This window comes from Polypterus senegalus, chromosome 3 (assembly GCF_016835505.1).
Source record: "Polypterus senegalus isolate Bchr_013 chromosome 3, ASM1683550v1, whole genome shotgun sequence".
Lineage (NCBI taxonomy): Eukaryota > Metazoa > Chordata > Cladistia > Polypteriformes > Polypteridae > Polypterus > Polypterus senegalus.
The window spans coordinates 197240462-197264486 of NC_053156.1; the positions used below are offsets into that span (position 1 = coordinate 197240462).

Here is a 24025-nt window from a genome sequence, read left to right on the forward strand (position 1 = left end):
CCTTGGAGTGACTTTATAGCATCTAGTAATTCTGATAATGCCAGAGGTTTATCAAGTTCCTCCACACTAAAAGCGTCTATTTGTGGTATCTGTAATGTATCCAGAAATGCATTAGATTGTATATTGTCTTCTTTAAACTCAGTAGTATATAGGGATTTATAGTAGTCTCTGAAAGTGTGCATTATATTTTTGTGTTCGATGATTTTATCTCCGTTCGTGTTAGTGATTACCGAGATTGCGCTGCGCACTTCTTGCTTGTGAATTTTGTTTAGCTAAAAGCTTATTAGCTTCTCTCCATGTTCATAGTAATGATGTCTGGATTTGTAAATTAGTTGTTCAGTTTCTTTAGTTGTCAAGAGGTTTAATTCTGAATGTAGAGCCTGCCTCCTCCTATGTAGAGTCTCGCTTGGTAGTCTGGCATGTTCTTCATCTATTTTAGTAATTTTGCTTTTTATCTCTGCTACTTTCTTCGCTTCGGATTTATTTCTGTGGGAAAGATATGAGATAATCTGTCCTCTTAAGAAGGCCTTAAGAGTTTCCCAGAGTATTCCTGCAGAGATCTCGGGGATGTATTTGTCTCTAGAAAGAATTTGATTTGTTTGGATATAAATTCAGTACAATTCTCGTCAGCTAATAGAAGCGGGTTGAGGCCATCTGGGGTGAGTGTATGGGGCTTAGTAATTTCAGCTCCAAGATCATAGGTGCATGGTCCGAAATAACAATAGCATCGTATTTGCAAGATTTAATCTTAGGCAAGAAGTTATTGTCTATAAAGAAGTAATCAATCCTTGAGTAGCAATGATGTACTGGTGAGTAGAAAGAATATGTTCTTGAATTTGGGTTTAAAAACCTCCAGGGATCTGATAAGTTGTGATCAGTTATAAACTTTGTAATTATCTTTGCAGTGTTAGATGCGTTCCCCTGTGGAGGAAGTCCTATCTAAAAGTGGATTTAAAACACAATTAAAGTCCCCAGCCATTATAACTTTATGAGTGTTCAGATTGGGAATGGATGCAAATAAATTTTGTATAAATTCCTTATCATCAACATTAGGTGCATAAACATTTATCAAAATCATTTTACAGTTAGATAAGTCTCCCATGACCATTACATATCTCCCTTCAGGATCCAATACTACATCTGATGCTACAAATGGTACTGTTCTATGTATGAGAATTCCCACACCTCTAGTTTTCTTTGTAAAACTAGAATGGAACATTTGACCAGTCCAGTCTTTTTGCAGCCGGAACTGATCCTTGCTTAGTAAGTGGGTTTCCTGTAAAAATACTATTTTAGCATTTAGACCTGTTAGGTGAGAAAGTACTTTCTTTCTCTTTAATTCGTGATTCAGGCCTTTAACATTCCAGCTTACGAAGTTAACTGTCCCATCATGGAGACACTGATTCTGAGTTTTTGATGTCATTTTATAGTCTTAACTGGAAGTGAAATAGTTTAGGTCTTAATTTCCTATTTCCCCAAGAGTTGTTGCCATGCAGCTTATTATTACGTTGATAGTTATAATTATAAAGATTGAGAGGATAGATTAGGTATAGATCAAGCCTGCTCTCTTTCTCTCCCCCCCTTAACCCCCACCCTCCCTTTTTGCCTCCCCAAGTGAGGCTAAAACCCACTTCACGCAGTCCCAGTCCTCTGACATACCCAGAGACAGAGCACGTCCAAAGCACAACAAGCCCCATGCAGCGGTGCTTTAGGGTTAAAAGATAGAGATATCTGTTACCAATATAGTCTTTAAAAAAGAAAAAAAAAAGAATTTTGCACTTAAAATATATATATAGTCTTCAGCAATTTTAGTGCATTAAGATGATACACCCAGGTGGTGGTGTTAAAGATGTGTCAAAAATAAGCATAACAAGTCTTAATGCAGTAATAGCAATAACAGTAAACCAAGGGTATGATATTGAACAGTCTCGTTTAGGGTAGAGATGAAATAATTAGAACAGAAAGAAAAAAACGAGGAAAAAGTAATTAAGCACAATAAAACATAAACAGATAGCGCCCTAGTAATACTAAGTAATAATAAGAATATATGAGAATATATGCTGATAAAACCCGTATTTTAAAAGGAATAGATCAGACAGTAGATTATTAATCCTAGCTTTATCATTTACCGCCATGACTCACTATTATGTATCAGAATAGTCCCAGGATCAGCTTTCTTAATTCATTTTCTGCTTCTTCCTTGCTAGCGAAGACATAGAATTGACCCTGCCAGTCCACTTTCAGTTTTGCCGGATACAGGAGGCTGTATTTGACACTGGCTTGCCGTAGCCGCTGTTTAATATTATAGAAGGCTGCGCGTTTAGTAGCTGTTGCTGGAGAGAAGTCAGGGAAGATACGAATGTGGTTATTTTCATATATAATATCTTCCTTGTTTCTGAGGAGTGCCATCACCTCTAGCTTAAATTCAAAACGAACTATAAAAGATCTTGGTCGGGGTCTGACGGTGTTTGATCGACGCTGTAAGCCGCTGCTATCTCAGATTCTGCTTTAAATTCGTCCCCGATTATTTTAGAAAAAAGTTCAGCTGTGAATTTCACAGGGTTTGAACTTTCTCGATTCTCCGGCAGACCTTCAATTCTGACATTATACCTTCTACTCCCATCTTCTAAAGCAGCCAGTCTGTCTCCAAGTTTTTCTCGAGTTTTTTGCATTCGGAACTGACATTTACTGCTCTTTCCTCGGCACTGGCAGCTAAATGTTCGGCCATTTCAATACGATTCGTGAATGTCTCCTTGAAATCCTCCATTTGATCAGTAAGTGTGCTCAGTTTAACCAAGTTTTCCTGAATGTGCTCTTCAATTTTACCCAGCACCTGTCGAAGCTCAAGTTGCACCTCTTGACGCAGCCATTCATTGGCCTGTTTCATCTCCTGTTTCAATTCCTGTTTCAGTCTCTCAAGTGCCTTTGCCGTTGCTTTCTCATTAGCCTTCTCGCTTTTCTTTATATCTTGCGTGAGCTCAGCGAGCAACACCTTCAGTTCAGATAGTTCAATTGTGCCTTCTTGTACCGTAGATGAAGCAGCAGACTTTGCTGTAGCCGGTGTCCCCGCTGCTCCACGCTTGCGTAATTGAAGCCGCGGACTTCACGGCCCTTTCCAGTTTCAGGTAATCTTCTCCAAACTGCGAGCTATCCAGATCTGCACGCACGATCACACCTTCGCTCCCTTTTTCGCTCTCGGCCGGCGATGATGTAGCGGGCCGTGGTCCCGAGGAGTCTGTGCTTTCGCCCATCTGATCCAGGTCTGTCTCTGAAAGGCCGTATCTTGAACTGGGGCTTGCTGATCGCAGCTTGGATGTAGCTTTAGGTTTCGATTCTTTCGAACCCCCCTTCTTGTTGGCCATGTTTATATGTGCTTACATATACTGTAGCAGTCCCTCTCGGGTTGAATAAATACAGGATATCTCAGGATAATAAGCAAATAATATGAAAAATAACACCACTGCTAGCGGAGCTCCACTTCAGATGTCCATCTCTCGCATCGGACGAGACCAAAACTCTTCATTGTATCTTTTAATTACTTCTCAGCAAAATGCCTTGGAGAGAGCATTCTTCAAAAAGCAGTCTGTTACAGCCTGGTCAGAATGGTCAGAGAAACAAATAATAGAGGTTCATTTTATAAACTGTTGAATTTACATACAGTGTCAATCAATGCATACTCAATGCATACATTTTACTCTGGTTGATTAATTGGTTCACAACCAATGATTTATATAAAATAAAAGTCTTATTATATTATATTGTGGTTTGTCTTATACCTTTGAGTTGTGCCACCACCCTTGAAGTTTCTGTGCATATAACAACTGTCCATTCTTGTTTATAGGACAGCTGCTGATTATTCTTAGTAATCTCTTGGTCATCCTTCAGTACATTTTGTATATTACATCAACCTTTCTTCTAGTACATTATTTACTTGACCATCTCAGTATTTTTCATAAACCAGTTCTTTTATTTCTGTGAACATTTTGTTGTTTATTTGACCTTCATCTGGTTTCCTGGTGTGCCTGAACAAGTTTCTGACATTTGTTAAGCTTTTATACTATTTCTTTAACACTAGAATTACCAGAGCCTACGAAAAAACTTGTTGGTCCGTCCCACCTTAAATCGCTTCTTAAAACCGTTCTCACCTCTCCGCCTGGTCTTTTGTTAATCTAAATGTGCTAATAAAGAAAAGCTGCAAGTAGCCGGCTATTCCATCCTTCCCAATGACTTAGAACGTGCACAAACTTCTCCCAGCTCATGCCTTGATTGATTATCTGGGAGTGAAGTGGAGTTTTAGAGTGGAAATAATAGATCGTTATTTGGAATACATGCATTTCACGTGTGTTCCGTTTCTACAGTAATCCGTGTAAACACATTTTTAAAACAAAAACGTTTTTCATATTGTAGTAGTAAATGACAAAATGTAAGCATAAACTATATAATGTATGAAGCCTGAAGTCCAAATATCAAACACTTTCACAAAAGGTACAAATATAACAGAACAAGCATGCTTTTATTCTAAAATATAACTGCAGAAAAAAAGCCGCCTTAGCATGCCACATTGACACATACTTACTGCAGTTGCCACGGTAGCATAATGGTATCAGCCGCTGAATAGTATTCAAAAGGTCATGAGTTCGATCCCACATGATTCAGTTTTGAGAAGTAAACTGCTCTTATTCTTACTATTTTAGAATAAAAACATGCATTTGATTTCAGTGTGTAACAGCCAATGTAATTTATGATACTTGTAAAGGTTAGTTTTTTTTTTTTTGTTTTTTTTTATTCACTTTTCATTCTCTGTCGTGTTCAGGATCCTTCCCTACCACCCCCACCCCCCCATCTGAGAATGCTGTTTTCACATAAAGCGTACTTGTGACTGCATTCTCGTACCAATGCTTGCGAACTGAAGTGCCTGCGTGCACTTTTCGTGGCATTAAATGTCAATTTCTTTGAGCATGCCTGTGTCGCTCAAACACAGGAACATATGTTGGTGTACAAGTATAACAAAACAAGTGCACTTTTATTCTAGACTATAAGTGAAGAAAAAATAAAGCAAGTTACGATAGGCGGTTGATACGACAGCTTGCGTGGTGCAATGCTAAGAACTGCTGATTTCCGATCCGTGCTATATAAAATCATCACATTCAAATATTAACAATTCCTATACACCCTTCCTACATTCACGACATGTGTACTTGCTGCAGTGTACACATCTCTCTGTGCTATGGTTCCTATTACACTGAATGAGCACCTGACATTGTACTTTCTTCCCTATATAAATAACATTCGAGTATAGCGCGTCTCCAAATAAATCACATTCGAGTTATAGCGCATCTTTATGTGAAAACAGCATTGTCAGATTGGGGGGGTTTGATCGTGAACGCGACTGAGAGAATGGAACTGAATTTAAAAAAAAAAAAAAAGCTAACCTTTACAATTATCATGCATTTACACTGGCTCTTACAGACTGACTGAAATCAAATGTATGTTTTTATTCTAAAATAGTTCAGTACATGCAATATTATTTGAAACGAACAGCGTCAGATCGGGTTTGAATACATGCTGACGCTGTTACAGAAGGAGTCCGCTTATTCAGTGCAGCAGTTTCAACGCACAGTACAAGCAATATTATTTGAAAACGAACAGCGTCAGATCGGGCGCATATTCAAACCCGATCTGACGGTGTTCGTTTTCAAATAATATTGCATTACTGCGATGATGTTTTTACATATATTGTCTCTTTCACTCATCTTGCGGTTTGTAATCAGTGACCGCGTGTTTTTTTCCCCGATCTTGCCAGTTCGCACATGTTGCTGTATGCTGGTGTTTCTTTTGTACTCCAGGACATGCAGAGGACAGAATAGTACAGAGCAGTAAGCTCTGCCTGTCTGATTGCATATAGCGCTGAAAAGGCACTAGATATATAAATAAACAGGGAAGGCACTGTATAATAGATATATAAAAAAACAGCTATGAGGATAGTTATATAGATAGGTAGGAAGGAAAGGCACTATATGATAGGCAGACAGGAAAGCTCCTATATAATAATAAAATTACTGTTATTACTATATAGATAGACAGGGAGTTCAGGCAGGCAGAACGGCGAAGGTTAAAAATAAATAAATTTTCTCCCCAGCGGGGAATCAAACTTGGATCTCTTGAAGTACAGTAAGTCTACTGCGCTCTAAGTGATGAAATCTTACCAGTATGCCAAGGAAGCTGTTGTAAAAGTCTTGAACCTTTTATGAAAGTGTTTATTTGCTCTTTGGCTGTCAGGCTTCACACATTTTATAGTTTATGTGTACATTTTGTAACATTTATTACTAAAATATGAAAAAGTTTCTGTTTTAATATTGTGTTTACACAGATCACTGTAGAAACGGAACACACATGAAATGCGTATGTTCCAAATAACAATCAATTATTTCCACTCTAAAACTCCACTTCACTCCCAGATAATCGAGGCATGAGCTTGGAGAAGTTCGTGCACGTTCTGAGTGGGTGGGGGGATGGGATAGCCGGCTGCTTGCAGTTTGTTTTTATCGGCACATTTACAGGACAAAGGAGGCTGGCGGAGAGGTGAGAATGGTTTTAAGAAGCGATTTAAGGTTGGTCAGATCTACGAGTTTTTTCGTAGGCTCTGATAATTCTAGTGTTAAGATGAATGCTATGTTACCCTAAAATTATTCTTGTACACTTATTAAATAAGGCGCCAATGAGTCAATACAGAATACAGTAATCCCTCGCTATATTGCACTTCGACTTTCACGGCTTCACTATAACGTGGATTTGTTGCTGCTTTGCGGGTTTCTGCGGCAATGGGTCTTTTTACTTTTGGTACATGCTTCCTCAGTTGGTTTGCCCAGTTGATTTCATACAAGGGACGCTATGTGTGTAGCGGGTACGATTTGGGTACAACTGCCGATCCTATTGTGATGTGGGAGACCTTCTGTGACAAGACCCTGAAGGTTGCTGAGGGTTATTGTGGTGTTACCGGTGCTCTCGGAAGGAGGTGTTTCATCTCGCAGGGCACCCTGGATGTCATCGAGAGGAGTCGCAGCGCACGACTCAGTGGCAACTCTGGTCTGTACTGGGAACTGAGAAGGACGGCCGTGAGGGCTCTGAGGGCAGATAAAGCGGCGTTTGTTAGAGGAAACTGTGAGCAAGTGACACACCATCTGTGGTCTAGCGACCCAGGTCCTGTTTACAGAGGAATTGAAGCATTACGCACATCTGAATCTGTCGCAGTCAGGGCAGCTGATGGATCACTTCTTACGGATTACACTGCACTTGTGATCTGCTGGGCTGACTACTTTGAGCAGTTGTTCAAAGCTGATCCTCCGGCTAGTACGTTGGATATCTCTGGGTCCACGGTACTTGAGGCTGATCCTCCATTGCACGTGATGAACCAGCTGAGGGGGGGAAAGGCTGCAGGGATCTATTGTATCCGGGGTGAACCTCTCCAGGCTGGTGGTAAGGCTGTCCTCCTGGAATTGCAAGCAATCTTTGCCTCCATTTGGGAGACTGGCATCATTCCAACTGACTGGAAAACGGGACTTGTCGTCCCTATCTGGAAAGGGAAGGGTGATCGCCTGGATTGCAGGATTGCAGCAACTACAGGGGGATAACACCGCTCTCGGTGCCGGGTAAGGTCCTTGCTAGGGCCATTCTCAATAGGATCCGTGATCACTCGCTCACCTACCAGCGGCTGGAACAGTTTTACACCTAAGAAGTCTTCCATCGACTGCATTCTGGCACTGGTTGTTCTCATGGAGCACAAACGCAAATATTGACAGAGTTTCTTTGCAACCTTTGTCGAATTTTGCAAAGCGTTTGACTCCATTGATCGAGCTGCCCTGTTGGACATCCTAAGGGTTTGTGGGATCCCCTCGAGGTTGCTGGATATCATGGATGGCCTGTACACTGGTACTGTGAGTGCTATGCAGAGTGGAGGCAGGACCTCTGCGTTTTTCCAATTTGATTCTGGGGTCCGTCAGGGGTGTGTTCTTGCTCCTACTCTATTCAGTGTTTGTATGGACTGGGTGTTGGGCAAGGTTGTGGGGTGCAGCTGTGGGGCATCTGTTGGTGAAGAAAGATTCATGGATCTAGACTTTGCTGATGATGCTGTGATCTTCGCGGATTCAATGGAGGCTCTAATTGGGGCGCTCGAGAGACTGAGTGAGGAGTCTGAGTGTCTGGGCTTGCAAGTGTCCTGGATAAAAACTAAGATTCAGGCCTTTAGTGACCTCTTGGGCACAGCCATTAGCAGTGTGTCTGTTTGTGGAGAGAGTGTCGACCTTGTCGAGCGGTTTACTTACCTTGGCAGTGACATTCATGTCTCTGGTGACCGTTCCTATGAAATCAGTAGACCGATTGGGAGAGCATGAGGGGTAATGAGGTTGCTAGAAAGGGGTTGTGTGTCACGCCCGATATCTATGCAGAACGACGAGTCCTGGTGCTTCCTGTCTTGCTATATGGTTGCGGGACATGGACGCTATCCAGTGACCTGAGACGAAGACTGACTCCTATGGTACTGTGTCTCTCTGGGAAATCCTTGGGTACCGTTGGTTTGACTTTGTGTCGAATAAGCGGTTGCTCATGGAGTCCCGAATAAGGCACGTTACCTGTATTGTGAGGGAGCGTGTTACAGCACTATGGCCATGTGGCGCGTTTCCCTGAGGGTGACCCAGATCGTAAGATCCTCATTGTTGGGGACACAAGTGGCTGGACCAGGCCAAGGGGCCACCCACTTAACACCTGGCTTCGGCAGAAAGGAGATCATTTCTGGAGGGTGGGACTGGACCGTGTGTCTGCCTGGGGGCTTGCAAACCGTGATCCTGAGTTGTTTCATTGTGTAGTGGGTGTGGCAACACACTGTACCAGTGCATGCTCCCCAACTTGAGTTGACTTGTTGCGGGTACTTTGAGCTTTAAAATCCTACGCATTGATTAGTCATCAAGTACATGCAAAAGATCACCCTTGACTCCTGTGCTTTTTGCCTTTTTCTTTTTTTTTTTTGGCAAGTTGGCAAGCATGAAAAATCTTGAAAAGCAACATGTTCCTGTGAAATTGGCACAAACCTTTACTGAGACTGTTAAGATGTTGCAGCAAGCTTATGAAAAGAATTGTTTAAGCTAACACAATTGTTATGTATGGTACCAGCATTTTAAATCGAACAGTGATCATTTTGATTTGTGAAAACCATCACCTATTGTCCTTAAGTTGCTGAAGAAATAGGCATCAGTAAAAGGTGTGTCACACAATATTGACTGAAAAACTGTAGAAGCATTGTGTTGCTGCAAATTTTGTGCCATTACTTTTGATAGATGAGCAAAAAGTGAACTGTGTCACGGTCAGTCAGGATTTGTTTGATCATTCAAATTCCAAAGAAAAGTTTCTGAAATATGTCATAACTCGTGAGGTAACATGGGTGTATAGCGCCATGTTTTTTGTTCTCAAATTTGAAATTTACCCTGAAAGATCGCTTATTTCAAACAATGCAAAATTCACAACAGGAACTCCATGACATTTCGCAAAACGAGTTCCACGATTCATTCCTGAATGGAAAAACTGTTGGAAGTGGTGTATAAATAGAGGGGGAGGATACTTTGAAGCAAACAAATCTGATTAAGTTGTAAGCATATTCAGTTTTTTTATTTAGGCAGTCCTTGTATACTTGTAAATAGTGATGAGTGAACCTTGTGGAGGTTACTTTTAGTGAGTTAGGTAAAATCATGGAAATGTTTGCAAATTTTGCCAAACTCTGCAAAATGAATTGAAGCAAATGGGGTTGGAGGAACTGAACTAGTTTAGAGTGGATTATAATGGTGCAATGATGTCCCTGAGGGCTAGGGAAATGTCTGTCCAACTATGCTAAGCACTGTGTCACCACAATTCAAATAACAAAAGAAGCAAGCGGAATAATAACCACAAACATAATACAGAAAATGGCCACAAAACAGCATTAAGTAAAATATATATTATATATATATATACCCTTCAAATAAAAATAGTACAGTTTTATAAAAGTGCATGCAGGGTGGAAAACTGGAGTGATGATCAGGTGGTGTCCGTGACATCACACATGCCTGAAGCAGCTCCACAGTGATCTTATAGTATGCATACCTGAAAGTTTTGTGTATGACTGTTACAGCTCTGCGATGTCACACTGACCACACAAAACATGTAGTGCTGGTTAAAAAAGTTCTTGCCTAAGCCAGCTGAAGGGTGAATTTCAAGGAAGGCATTCAGCAAATGATGTCATTGGCAAATACAGCATATTTGCTATAAAAGTGCTTTTGCAAAATTTCTTATTATTATTTGCAGTTTTATGTGGAAGTTAAGTATCTCTGCTTTGTATCGATTTATAAACTGTGAAAAAAAAAACAAAAAAACACTGCCGTTCTTTTGATAACAGTAACTAAAATCTCACAAAGCCAAACAATAACTAATAACTAATTTTGGATCTTTAAGGTTTTAATTGACATGTGGATGATCTTGCAATGTGCCCAAACAGTCACTGTTTTGTTGTTGTTTTTAAACCCTGGAATTGCAGAGTTCAGTTTTTCATTGTTCCTGCCAATATCACATTGTTACCAATATCACATTGCTTAATGTCTGCTCCACGCATGGTTTAGCTTTTAGACCATGCCTGTCACATTTGCCATGCTTTTGTTGGTCTCGTACCTGTGAGTGTGAGAGATTTGATGGAAACAATTCTTTAGGATAGTATATAAGTTAGTGTTGCTGCCTCACTGCTCTAAGGACCTGTGTTTGAATCTCGGTATGCTTGCTGAGTGGAGTTTTAGGCTTCTTCTGACACTCCAGTTTTTAAAACAGTCTTAAAATTTACATGTTAAGCGATTGTCACATTATGCAACTTTTTTCACGGGGTTTGTCAGATTTGCTTACTGCAGTTGCTGAATGAATTGCCCATGTCAGTTTAAACAACTAAAAACCGCTGCCTATGTCATATTCACCAGCTGAGTGCTGATCTTTCAGTGCAGTTGTACTGTTTTCTTTTTGAAACTCCCAGTAGCTTGCTGCCTGATGGAATTTGGGCAGTACGAAAGATTAAAAGGTATGGTAAGTTCAACCATAATCTCTGCCCTTTTCTTTTTTCTCAATTCTGTTGTATCTAAAATACGAGACATCAGGTAGATGAGCTTCTCTTATGTTTGTGAGGTTGAAAACATGCTCATTCCTTATTCTTCATTGCTACATTAAATGCATTGTATTTCTCAAAGATTTTTCATTGGTTGCCAGCTCTCAAGCACACAGAGCACACCCCTACAACTAAAGACAAAATCTGAGCGAGTCGCAGGCTAGTTGGAATTAGTCCTTTAGTTAGATTAGGCATCCGTTTTCACTGAAGTGTTCTGTCAACTGCCTATGACTATCTAAGATTATGTAAATGAAGGTTACAATTGAAAATCTCTGGGAAAAGTTCTGTAATGTGACATAGCTTTTAGGTCGACAGTTGACTTTAAATTGACTTGTTATATATAAGTTAGTCTATGTGTGTGTACTCGGTGACATGATATCATCTTATGCAGGGTTGGTTTGTGTCTTATCCTAATTAGGCTGGAATAGGCACTCTGAATTTAGTTGTTTTCATTTTTTTTTAATTCAATAATGTGTATGGTTTATACCTCCAAAATAGATAAAGCTATAGTTTTATATTTAAAATATTAATTTACGTTGTCTGTGTTTTAGTCCCTGAGGAAAACATTGCAACTATGAAGTATGGGGCACAAGTTGTTAAAGGCGAGCTAAAGTCTGCCCTTCTTGATGGAGATACACAAAACTATGATCTGGACCATGGATTTACTCGACATCCCATTGAAGATGACTGTCGCTCTGGAATTGAGGTTAAGTTGGGCCAGCCGTTTATCATTAACCACATTCGCCTTCTGCTTTGGGACAGAGATTCCCGGTAAGTAAAGTACAAAACTTGAGAATACATATGCTTAAACAATTAAAATAAAAATAAAAAACAATAGTTTCATTCATAGTTCTTCTTTGGATATTAAGGAAATTATAGTGTATGTTAGCACCACGAAGATTTTCATTTTTGTAGGTGATGGAAGTTTTGTTCTGTTTGATTTGTTGTCAGCTGAAAAAAAATCTGTATACTGCATATGAGAACAATTGAAAAAAGCCCCTCTACTTTAGTATAGGTAGCTGTATGAATATAGGAGGAATATTGTGTGTGGCAAAGTTGGTAAAACATTATTGTATAGAATAGATATATAAAAAAGCTGATAACCATTACACATGTGACTTCTTTACCACTTATTATAATTAACATGGAGCTGTAGGGCTACTGATTTAGCTCATGGAAGCCATGGGATGCATCTTGAAATTGGGCTTGGCAATATGTTACAAATAGCTGCAGGTGGAAGCTACCGTCGCTGTACTTTGTACATAAGAGCCAGATCGAATGTTATTTACTTATTTACCTTTATTTATTTACTTCCTACAGCGTAAAGTCACAAGTAGACTGCAGAGCTTCCTGTGTACATATACAAAGTACAGCGACGGCAAAAGTGCATTCTTTATCCGATGTAGAACCGTCGTCATGATTTGAGTTCACCTCTGTTATAGCACGTCTTTATGTAAAAACAGCAGTGTCAAATGGGGGTGGGATCGTGAACGCGACTGAGAGAATAAAACTGAATAAAAAAAAACAAAGCTAACTTTTACAAGTATCATAAATTTATACCTGCAGCTACAGACTGAAATCAAATGTATGTTTTTATTCTCAAATAGTAAGAATAAGAGCAGCTCACTTCTCAAAACTGACTCGTCTGAGGTCGAACCCGTGAAATTTTGATTACCAGTCAACAGTTGATAACGTTGCGCCACTGAAGTGGTCGTAGTAAATACATGTCAATGTCGCACCCTAACATGGGTTCTTGTTCTGCAGTTATATTCTTGAATAGAAGCACATTTGTTCTGTTATCTTTGTACCTTTTGTGAAAGTGATATTTGGACTTTAGGTTTCACACATTATACAATTCATGTCTACATTTTGTCAATTATTATTAAAGCATGAAAAACGTTTCTGTTTTAACGATGTGTTTACATAGAATGTTGTAGACACGGAACACACATGAAATGCATGTGTTCCAAATAACGATACAGTATTTATGAAAGGTGTCATTTTGCTTGACTTCTCACTCTGTATAACTCTAAGCAACTGACACGCAGGTAAACAGACTTGAGCTGAAAAAACTATGTGGCGGTGGGGACATGTGATAGTAGGCTGCTTGCTGCTTATCGACACATTTACAGGACAAAAGACGCTGATGGAGAGGTGCAAAGAGATTTAAGGTGGGACGGATCTACGAGTTTTTTCATAGGATCTGGTAATTCTAGTGTTAAATACCTTTTTGGGATACCTTTTCACACATCCTTATTGAATGTCCATACCACACCTCAAGCAAAATGATACCTTTTATAAATGCTCTATGGTTATTTGGAACACATGCCCCGGCATCCCTGACAAAATATATATTTTGTCATACATATGCAACGACCGGGCCAGGACGCCGTGAGGGACCGGAAAAGGGTCAAGGCCTCACCCTGGATCACGTGGGGGCCGCCTTCCTGGTTGCTCTGGGGGCCACGGGTTGAGCGCATGGACCCCCCACCCTGTAGGGGCCTGTGGTCTCCACCAGGAGGCGCCCCAATGCCTTGGGGACCTGTTACCTCAGCATTTCCGCCACACCAGGAAGTGCTGGGGGGAAGAATAAGGATGATACCCGGAGAGCTTCTTTGCTGATAAACCGAGCGCATATACACATACATATACATACACACACATATATAAACATATATATACACTAGCAAAATACCCGCGCTTCGCAGCGGAGAAGTAGTGTGTTAAAAAAGCAATGAAAAAGAAAAGGAAACATTTTGAAAATAACGTAACATGATTGTCAATGTAATTGTTTTGTCACTGTTGTGAGTGATGAGTGTTGTTGTCATATATATATATATATATATATTTACACACACATACATAAACATATATATATATATATACATATCTATACATATACACATATATATACATATATATATCTACATATATACACATACATACATACACACACACATATATACACACAAATACATATATACATACATACACACACATATATAAACATATATATACATATACATACATATCTACATATATACACACACAGCTATTTCGTATCAGTGCAATACGCTGCTTGTTAAAACGGATGACTCCGCTCTTACGCAAGTCTGCGTGGATATTATGAACTATCGATTTGTTCAAGTTCTATTTAAATTTTAAATAGAAGGAATTTTTATTTAGTCGACAGAAATATCTTTGGTAGGAATGGTAAAAACAGACAGGAATATTATTCGTGAATAAATCAACTCAAACCTTAAACAACTTATAATATTTTGCTCTCCATAAAAATGTATCCTGTCTAAATTATACAAGTTAGAAATAAAGTAAACGTTAAAAGAAAAAACATTCAAATTTCTTTACTCTTATGTAATTTTATATAAAAAATAAACTTAGATTTTAAATATCCCAAAAGATTTTGCTCTCCATAAAAATATATCCTGTCAAAATGATACAAATTCAAATATGAACATGCTGCATAACAAAACCTAGAAATATAAATGAAATGTGTTCTTTTCAGCAATAACAAATCAAATCATTCAGTTTTCTTTGCTCATATGTCATTTTAGAGCTGGACGCCTGGCATCTTTTTTTGGCCACAGGTTCGTTTATGTTTGGTGTGAGGTTCTGTGTTGTGGAGATTCTCAGGATGGATTGCAGGTGCTCATCAGTGAGGCGACTCCTGTGTGCTGTTTTGTTAGTCTTTATCACTGAGAAGAGCTTCTCACACAGATATGTGCTACCAAACATGCACAAGGTTCGAGCCGCATGTAGACGGACTTTTTTTGTTCTTTGAAGTCACCAAAGCGCCGTGCAAACTCAATGCGCTCAGTTTATCAGCAAAGTGCGATTTGGGAACACCGTAGTGACGACTTGGTTTAACATTACTTGGCAACAGGGAAAGTGAGGCAAGGTGCACTGGTGCATTTGTGTCTCCCATAAAAGCAGCTTCACTTGAAATCACTTTGTGATTGTGCACGGGTTAAAACGTCCGCTGAAGTGTCAGATTCTTATTTAATTATGCTGCTTTCTGTATCTTCTGCATTGCATTCAGGTTAACCTGATGTTTTGTCTCATAGTGCCGTCTTAGATTAAATTCTGTAATTACAGCCACATTAGCTCCACAAATGAGACACACGGGTTTAGTAAACATATACTCAGCCTCCCATCGGTTTTTAAAGGCTCTATTTTCAGAATCAACTTTTCTCTTCAGCATCGTGTGAGCTAGCTTTGCAATAACTTGTTCGGCAAGGCAGCTGAAGCGCTGCATTATGGGATCTGTAGTTTATTGTGTTACCAGCGCTTCATATACCCGGGCTTTAATAACAATAATACAGTATATAAAATGATCTGCGGGCGGATATAATTACGCCGGGCGGATGTGGCCCGCCCTTGAGTTTGACACATATGGACTAAATAGAACTTGAAAAGATATATTTTTTCAAATGTGATCGCAATTCAGATAGAGTTGACGCAAGACTACAGCCTGCATGCCTCAATAAGTCATCCTCCCTCGCTCTTACTTTTTACCGCTCATCTAATGAATACACTGAGTATGGCTTTACCAAAACAATCATTGATGGCTAATAAAGTATCCATTATTCGAGTATGTAGATCGGGTATATATATATACATATATATATACCAGCGCAGCGAGAAGTAGTGTGTTAAAAAGCTAGAAAAGAAAAGGGAACATTTTAAAAATAACGTAACATGACTGTCAATATACAGTATTTGTTTTGTGAGTGTTACTGAGTGTTGCTGTCATCAAGGATTTGATTATCATTATTTCTTTCAATCAGGTTCGTATTTGTAGGATGTGTTGTGTTCAAGTTACATTCCGGGTTTGTCAATCGCTGTAAAGATGACAGGTTTCATTCATCGATTCGTTTCTTACTGCATCAATAAACAGCTCGTCTTCTTCTTTATCTGAGACCTGACACACTGCATGCACGGGTTTTTTACACTGTCTTCCTTTAGCGGGACATTGACTTTTTCCACGTGTGCTTTGTTTCCACAGTAGCTGCATTTATGAATATGCTTGTATGTATCAGACGCTTCATATTTTTGCTGCCTTTTCAATTGTGTAATTGGTTTTGTTCAGCTCTTTGGAACTGTTGCTTTTATCTGTGCACTGCGCCAGTTCACGTGAGCGCTCGGTGTACATGCATCGAAGTTCCCCAGTTGTGCTGGTGCCATCTCGTGCTATGTCCATGGCTGTATTTAATGTTACCTTAGTCCTGGCACTTAAAACTTTCTCTTGCAGTTTCGCTGAGTTTGTGCCAAACACCACGCTGACCATCTCATCTTCCTCTGCATAAGCACAGTCCTTAACCCGTGAATATTTAGTGGGAGTTTGCTATTGGATTGCCGCTGACGGACGGCCTTATATGGACAGGCACTAAATTACAAACACCAGCGGCAGCCTGTCTATGAACTTAATTTAAAGTGTAGGTTTACATCGTGCTTTGTTTCTGAAGTAGCAGAACTCATCAATATGGTTGTATATGTCACTCGCTCGCTTCTTATTGTTTCGCTGCCTTCTCAATTATATAATGCATGTTTTCTTCAGCGCTTTTTGGAGGTCTTCCTGATTTTCTATGTACTGCGTGATTACGGAGGCATGATGATGTCACACGAAACTCCCCCCACGGCGTTCAAGCTCATCTCCATTACAGTAAATGGAGAAAACAGCTTCCAGTTATGACCATTACGCGTAGAATTTCGAAATGAAACCTGCCCAACTTTTGTAAGGAAGCTGTAAGGAATGAACCTGCCAAATTTCAGCCTTCCACCCACACGGGAAGTTGGAGAATTAGTGATGAGTCAGTGAGTGAGTGAGTGAGTGAGTGAGGGCTTTGCCTTTTATTAGTATAGATAAATATCATCATTGGCCTTTTACCTGGTGTCTGACGTATAGTCTGAGGGTACAAGGGTGCGAGAAGCATCTTATTCTATTACAATATATATATAAGCAATATATAAGCAAGCACCATCTCCCCTGATATTTACTACGCTGTGAGGCATTTGTACTCCATCAACATTAATTATTTCCAGAGACATAATTTTGTCTATTTTACCGCTACGCTTTGCACTCACTGGACGGAAGGACAATCCCGTCCGCTTTTATATAGTAATTTATTGTACTGTATATTTAATTACACACACAGTTCTTGCATACAACCACTAACTTATGAAGGCGCGACCTCAGTATGAGAGTCTTCAGGTGGTGCAGTATCTTCAGCAGGTGCGTCTATCTTTTTCTGCTGAAGGAGTACTAGGAGTAGGCGGTGGGTGTCTGGGTGCGCGGCTGAAGAACATCTTGATAGGAAGTTGCTGGCGCTGTCTTTTCATATGCGTGAGGAGGCTTTTGTAGGGTATTACCATCTTTGATCATATCCAAGAGTTTCACCTTCTCCTGGATAGTAAGCATCTTCCTCCGCGCCGCTTTTATTGTCAGAAGGCTTAGAAAAAGCAGCACATTTAGGAGCCATCGTGGGGCTTAGATAAAAGTTCTCAGAAAGTGCATGCGTAGTGACGTAAACGTGTATGAGTCGAAGCGTGATCTAGTGAGGGATCACTGTGTGTGTGTGTGTGTGTGTGTGTGTGTGTGTATATATATATATATATATATATATATATATATATATACACACACACACACTCCGTGGTATCTTGGTATATGTCCTTAATCCGTTCCAGATCCTTGGACTTATACCAAACAAATTTTTCCCATGGGAAAATGATTAATTCATTCCCATGGAAAAAAAATCCTATTGTTATTGGCATATATACATTGATGGGGTTGTATAAAATAATTTAAACACTGCTTAATACTAAAATACATAAATACAAAAGCAATTAGATGAAATAAATGAAAATGACTTGTCAGATAACAATGAGTTTAATTTTACTGCACAACAAAGGAGAGCGTTACAGCTCTTCCAAAGGAGCCTCTTTAGGCAAATGTGAAGCACTGCCGTTGTTCTTCTTCTGGCAGTCTTTAATCCAAATCCCTAAAGCAGATTCCATCCAGACTACTGCCTTATTACATCCACTTACAACTCGTTTTACACCCTGGTTAAAAGGACACTGCTGCCGTAGATCTTATATTCCTTTCCTACTTTTTAAATAAAAAGAATCGTAGCCTTCAAGAAATCCAAAATATTTACCTTTTCGGCAATCATTAACATCTTCCGTTTGTGCTTGGGCACGGCCCCTGAAGCAGTAGCAGATCGTTTTGGAGCCATAATGAAGGGCTTGACTATGCACAAAGATAAACACAAAAGAGCACAAAAGTTAACTCTTTATACAGCGAAACATGTTGATGCTGAATGAGCGAGACGAGACTTCCTGGTTAACACTGCATTCAGCACGCAGGAACTTAACTGCGTGCTCTGATTGGTTAGCTTCTCAGTCATCCGCCAATAGCGTCCCTGGTCATCATCTGAAGGTCTTCTGCCTACGCTTCCAGGTCCTCTTTAAGGAGAACTGGGTCGGAACATACTCCAGATCTCCCCGACACACACCGTCAGACCCCAGCTCGGCAACACAAGAACGGTACTTTCCTACCTGATGTTGGTGTGTTGAGACGGAAAGTTGGTTCGGCTTCCGATTCCACCAGGAGGCCATCCTGCCGACTACGCCACTGTGAAATGATGCGTCTCAACAGACTAAAAGAATGTTTGGGGCAGCCACCCGTATATTGTTCCTAGCTGCAAAAGGATCTTTGAGAGCACAATTGATGTTGCTGCTTTTAGTTCCCAAAATGAACTGACTCGGTTTGGCAATATGGCGGATTTATAGTCCGTAACCCGGAAATGACTTTAGTCTGGGAGCCGGAACCAGAAGTGATGTCAGTCATATATACATTTATTTAGATGAATCTTCGCCTTTATACTTAATTCTTTCCTATTAAAGTGTTGTTAACCTAATAAAATATTTTATTTGTTTTGCTTATTCCCTTTCTTATTTCTTCATGTATCTGTCCATCTTCACTTTCCAACATAAACTGACATGTTTTGTACTTGTTTTCCGTCTAGCTGTATCTACATTTGCCATTTCTCTTCTTGTTCTTCCCTTATTTTCATTACTTTACTTTTCTCTACATTTATTTTCATACCTTTTACTTTTAACATGCTCTTCCATGTTATTTAGTCTGTCATAATCCAACCCGCAATATCCTAACACAGGGTCACGGGGGGGTCTGCTGGAGCCAATCTTAGCCAACACAGGGCGCAAGGCAGGAACAGATCCTTGGCAGGGCGTCAGCCCACCGCAGGACACACACACACACACACCAAGCACACGCTAGGGACAATTTCGGATCGCCAGTACACCTAATCTGCATGTCTTTGGACTGTGGGAGGAAACCCACATAGACATGGGGAGGAAACTTACATAGACATGGGGAGAACATGCAAACTCCACGCAGAAAGGACCCGGGAAGCGAACCCAGGTCTCCTTACTGCAAGGGAGCAGTGCTACCACTGTCCACGTGCCGCCCCTCCATGTTATTCATTTCCTTTATAACTGTTGTTCACCTGTTGCAATTAAAGTTATATTGTCTGTGTATATCATATCATGGGTCATTACCTGATTTAATTTATAGTATACTAAGGCTGCATTTCTAATTTCTTTCTTGCCTGTGTTAAATATATACTCCATTTGTATCACAAATAGTAGATGACTGAGAATATCTCTGTTTGATACCCTTTTCCATACATCAAGTGCAGCTTTTAAATCAAGAAAGGCCAGGTATACTTCTATATTTTTTTTTTATCTAATATTTTCTCTATTATTGTTGTTATGGTGAAATTAAGAGCTTGTGTGTATCGTCCTGGTCAGTATTCTGCTTGCTGTTCTTTTAATTCATTCTCACAAACTTACATATTTGATAATTAAGAGGACAAACATATTGCTTTATAGTAATCACAGCTAATGAAATCCCCATTTTTATATATTGGTACAGTTACATTTCTTTCCCATTACTCTGATATTCTTTCTATGTTGCATGCCTACCAGAAGATTTTCTTGTCATTTAACAACTGTTGCTTCTCCATAACAATTATTTTTATATTACATTTTGACACACAGAATGTAGCTCAAAGTGCTTTAGAAGATGTCAAAGAAGTACATTACAAATAAATAAGTAATAAAAAAAATAAATCAACACAAGCTTATGTGACATTTATGTAATAGTGGAAAATTAGAGTCTACTATATAATATTGTAAGTCTTTAAAGATGAGTCTAGTGATAACTTCAAAATCAAGTAAAATCTACAGGGGTTCCAAGGCCAAAAGACCATACATAGATATCCTTAAGTCATTCCTCATTGTTTCTAGGTTTTGTCCCAGAGAATTTGCAGCAGTAGACCTCATAGACAGCTGGGGTACCAGCCTTCCTTTGAGCATCACAGTAGGCTGTACAGTGCCATGAACATGTGGTGGTGGCCCAAAACACCGCCACAAACAAACCGAAAAAAAGCAAAGAAAAGCTGAGATTAGTAATGATTGCAAATCCATGAAGAATGTAATAATTTTAGTGTTTACAGTGGTGTGAAAAACTATTTGCCCCCTTCCTGATTTTTAATTCTTTTGCATGTTTGTCACACAAAATGTTTCTGATCATCAAACACATTTAACCATTAGTCAAATATAACACAAGTAAACACAAAATGCAGTTTTTAAATGATGGTTTTATTATTTAGGGAGAAAAAAAATCCAAACCTACATTTTTTTTAAATGATCCTTGGTGTTAGCCTGTGTATACTCCATACTTTAACATTTCAGCAGTTGCCCCATTTGGCCCAGCTACTTTGAAGTTTGTAGTTTTTATTAAGGGTTTTTTTTTTTATTTCTTTTTACATGATTCCTCAGTGTTCTTCTACTTCATCTTCATTCATCTCCCTCTCCTGTAATGGATTGATCTTTGTGTTGCTCTTTTCCTTTCTGAGTTTTTATGCATTTGATTTTCTGTGTTTGTCAAAAATTTAACATGAAATCAATGTTCAAGAAATGCTTTTGGTTTTCATTATCATTTTTCTCTGTTTTTTATCAAATTCTTCCAAGCACTTTTTCTTTTCTGATTTCACAAACTCTTTAGCATTTTCTTGCTTTTGTTTGTATATTACCGTCTTCTCTGGCTTTTGCTCAAAATATTTTATCCATGCCTCCTTTTTCTCTGCAACCTTGCTCTTCATTTCATTATTCCACTGTTTAGTTCTTTTTGTTTATCGTTTTAACTCCTCAGATGTCTGTAGCTGTTTGTAATAATATTTCCTTAAATTTCATGTAATCTTTTACTTAAGGTCTACTTTTTATTGCTACTTTTTCATTTTCTTCTTCTGTTTCTAATTTTCTTTTATTTGCTTTAAATCCTATTTTTGCTAGTTTCTTTAGTAATTTTAATTTAATTCTTGAGTATTTTCTTATTCTGTTTTTAACTGGTTTCTGAATTTTCAAATCTGTTTTTAGCAATCTATATTTGGTATATAGCTCTGCTCCCCTTATTACTTCAGCATCATATTTTGTATAAGTAATGCAGTCTATCGTGCTTTTATGATCCAGTTCTTCTGCTTTGTAAGTAATTTTGTTATTTTCAGTCTGATTGAACCAAGTAACTTCGTTTAGCATCTTTTTAGTTGTATACCAGGCTAGCATTCTTTGACCATTCTCATTCACCTTTCCTTTCAAGCCATGTTCTCCAATTGCTCTATCTATTTCCTTCTGTTCTTTGTGGTTACAATTTATTTCACTATTGAGTGTTGAGACTGTAAAGCCTTCTGGCAATGTGTTGCGTGTTGATTAGCATGTGCGAGTGTGAATTTCCCTGTATTCTGTACACATGAAAATAATGACCATATAAACTTTTGAGTAAATTGGTCATTAATTGAGATCACACAGAATTCTTTGGTGCTTTAAGACAGACAATTTTTAATATTCACAAGTGCTTTTTAAATGTAAGTTTTGAAAAACTCATGTCCAGCAAGTATAATTTTCCCCAAAAAAAATTGGTTCATATAGCCAAATTGTTTCATGTGGAGAGATGGACATGCCCGTAACATTGGGTACTTTTTGTATTTCATACAGACACACCGTAAAATGAACTTAGTTAGGTGATACCTGTCTAGGGCACTTACTACTTCCTAAGACTTTTCTTTCATTCATTCTATCATTCTGTCATTTTAAAAATTAAACTTCTTTGTTTTATAATTATACTTGTGATTTTAATTAGTTTCAAAAACATTCAAAGTATCACCACTCCTAATCGAAAATCATACCTGTTCATTCCAAAAGTTTTTGGAATGATCCCATTTTTGAAGCAGAAAAGAAATCAATGTTTTTCTGCAGTGTTTTGACGTGTTGGTTGTGGCCAAATGAACTGTTTAAAATGGTGGGGTCTTGCTATTGTTCTTTCTAAAAGATTTTTTTTCATCATATGTAAAACTGATTCAGTATTTTTTGAGGCAATGGTATGATTATTTTTGAAAGAAAAACTTCTTGATGTTATTTTATTTGTGTTTTACTCTTAGGTACAGCTAAATTTAGGTCTTCCTTCCATCTTCCTCTGTTTGTTCCCCGTAATCTACTTCTCTTGGTTGTCCTTACTCCTGATAAGCACGAGAGAGCTTTATTATTCCTTTTCATCACCTTTGCAAATTAGACTTGTGTTTTTTTTTTCTCAATAATGGAAGAAAGCCAAAGCCTGTTCTGAAATCTGTGACATTTGCCATTTATTTTTCTATCTTTATTTTCCTGAAGGTTAACATTCACATTCTGAGTATTGTCCTGAGCGAGTCATGGAAAACAAATGCCATAGAAAATAACCTTCCATTTATTCACCTTTGACTGGCCATTACATTCAAGCCATCTAACTTTGCAGTTCTTGTCCCACAGGGATTTGCTTGGCAGTGTTGTTGAAAAAAGGCATTTTGGAATGGTGTAGTGAAATCTAAATCAAGTGTACTGTTATGGCATGAATATTCCACTAGAGGGTAGTCATTGATAATGCTAACATGAAATCTACATTAATGACTAGAAAATGCAACTGTACTCCATAGCTTTAGTCGTCAGGGAAAAGTAATTTGCTATATTCAGGTTGTAATGATCTAGGGCTAACAATGTTTCATTGTGTTATTTTTGAGTTCACTTAACCTTAACTTTTCCTTTCTACAGGTCTTATTCTTACTACATCGAAGTGTCCATGGATGAATTGGACTGGGTACGTGTGGTGAATCATTCAAAATATTTGTGCCGTTCCTGGCAGAATCTCTACTTCTCACCTCGTGTCTGCAGGTAACTGTACTGTGTACATTAACTTAGTAGGCAGTGTTTAGTTTCACATAATAGTGTGCTGATAATCCTTAGCATTAAATAAGATCAACAATTACCTTTGTTTCATTATGAATATGCAGCTGAATAATAAACAGTAGCTCCAAAATAAAGAGAATGCATGTATTTAATAATACTGAATTATCCTTTGTAATAACGTTGTAATACTGTGTGTGTGTGTATATATATATATATATATATATATATATGTATATATATATATATATATATATAAAACAATATTTATATTGTTTTGGTCTTTGTAGTTACCCCAGTGGAAGAAAATCAGTTGGAGCAAACTGGCTAGAAACCGATAGGCTTCTGCCATTTTTCAATGCGTTAAACAGGGAAATTATTTGAAACTCCCATCTCAATAGTTTCCTTATTTACATTGTATAAATATTTACAATATTAGTAGGAGAATTAATATGCCGTCTTTTCTCATTGAAACAGTAATAAATTATAGATCTCTAAAATGTGTAAATTAATGTTCAGTTTATCAAAAGTACTTTAACATCAAAA

General features: G+C 38.5%; 1 protein-coding gene across 1 annotated transcript in view; it reads left to right on the plus strand.

Moving 5' to 3' along the window:
• btbd9 (BTB (POZ) domain containing 9) overlaps positions 1 to 24025 on the plus strand; it is a 142108-nt gene that overhangs the window by 21312 nt on the left and 96771 nt on the right. The window contains exons 5-6 of the mRNA XM_039748354.1: positions 11719 to 11938; positions 23348 to 23467. Of these exons, the coding sequence (XP_039604288.1) occupies positions 11719 to 11938; positions 23348 to 23467 (340 nt within the window). The remainder of the gene's footprint in view (positions 1 to 11718; positions 11939 to 23347; positions 23468 to 24025) is intronic.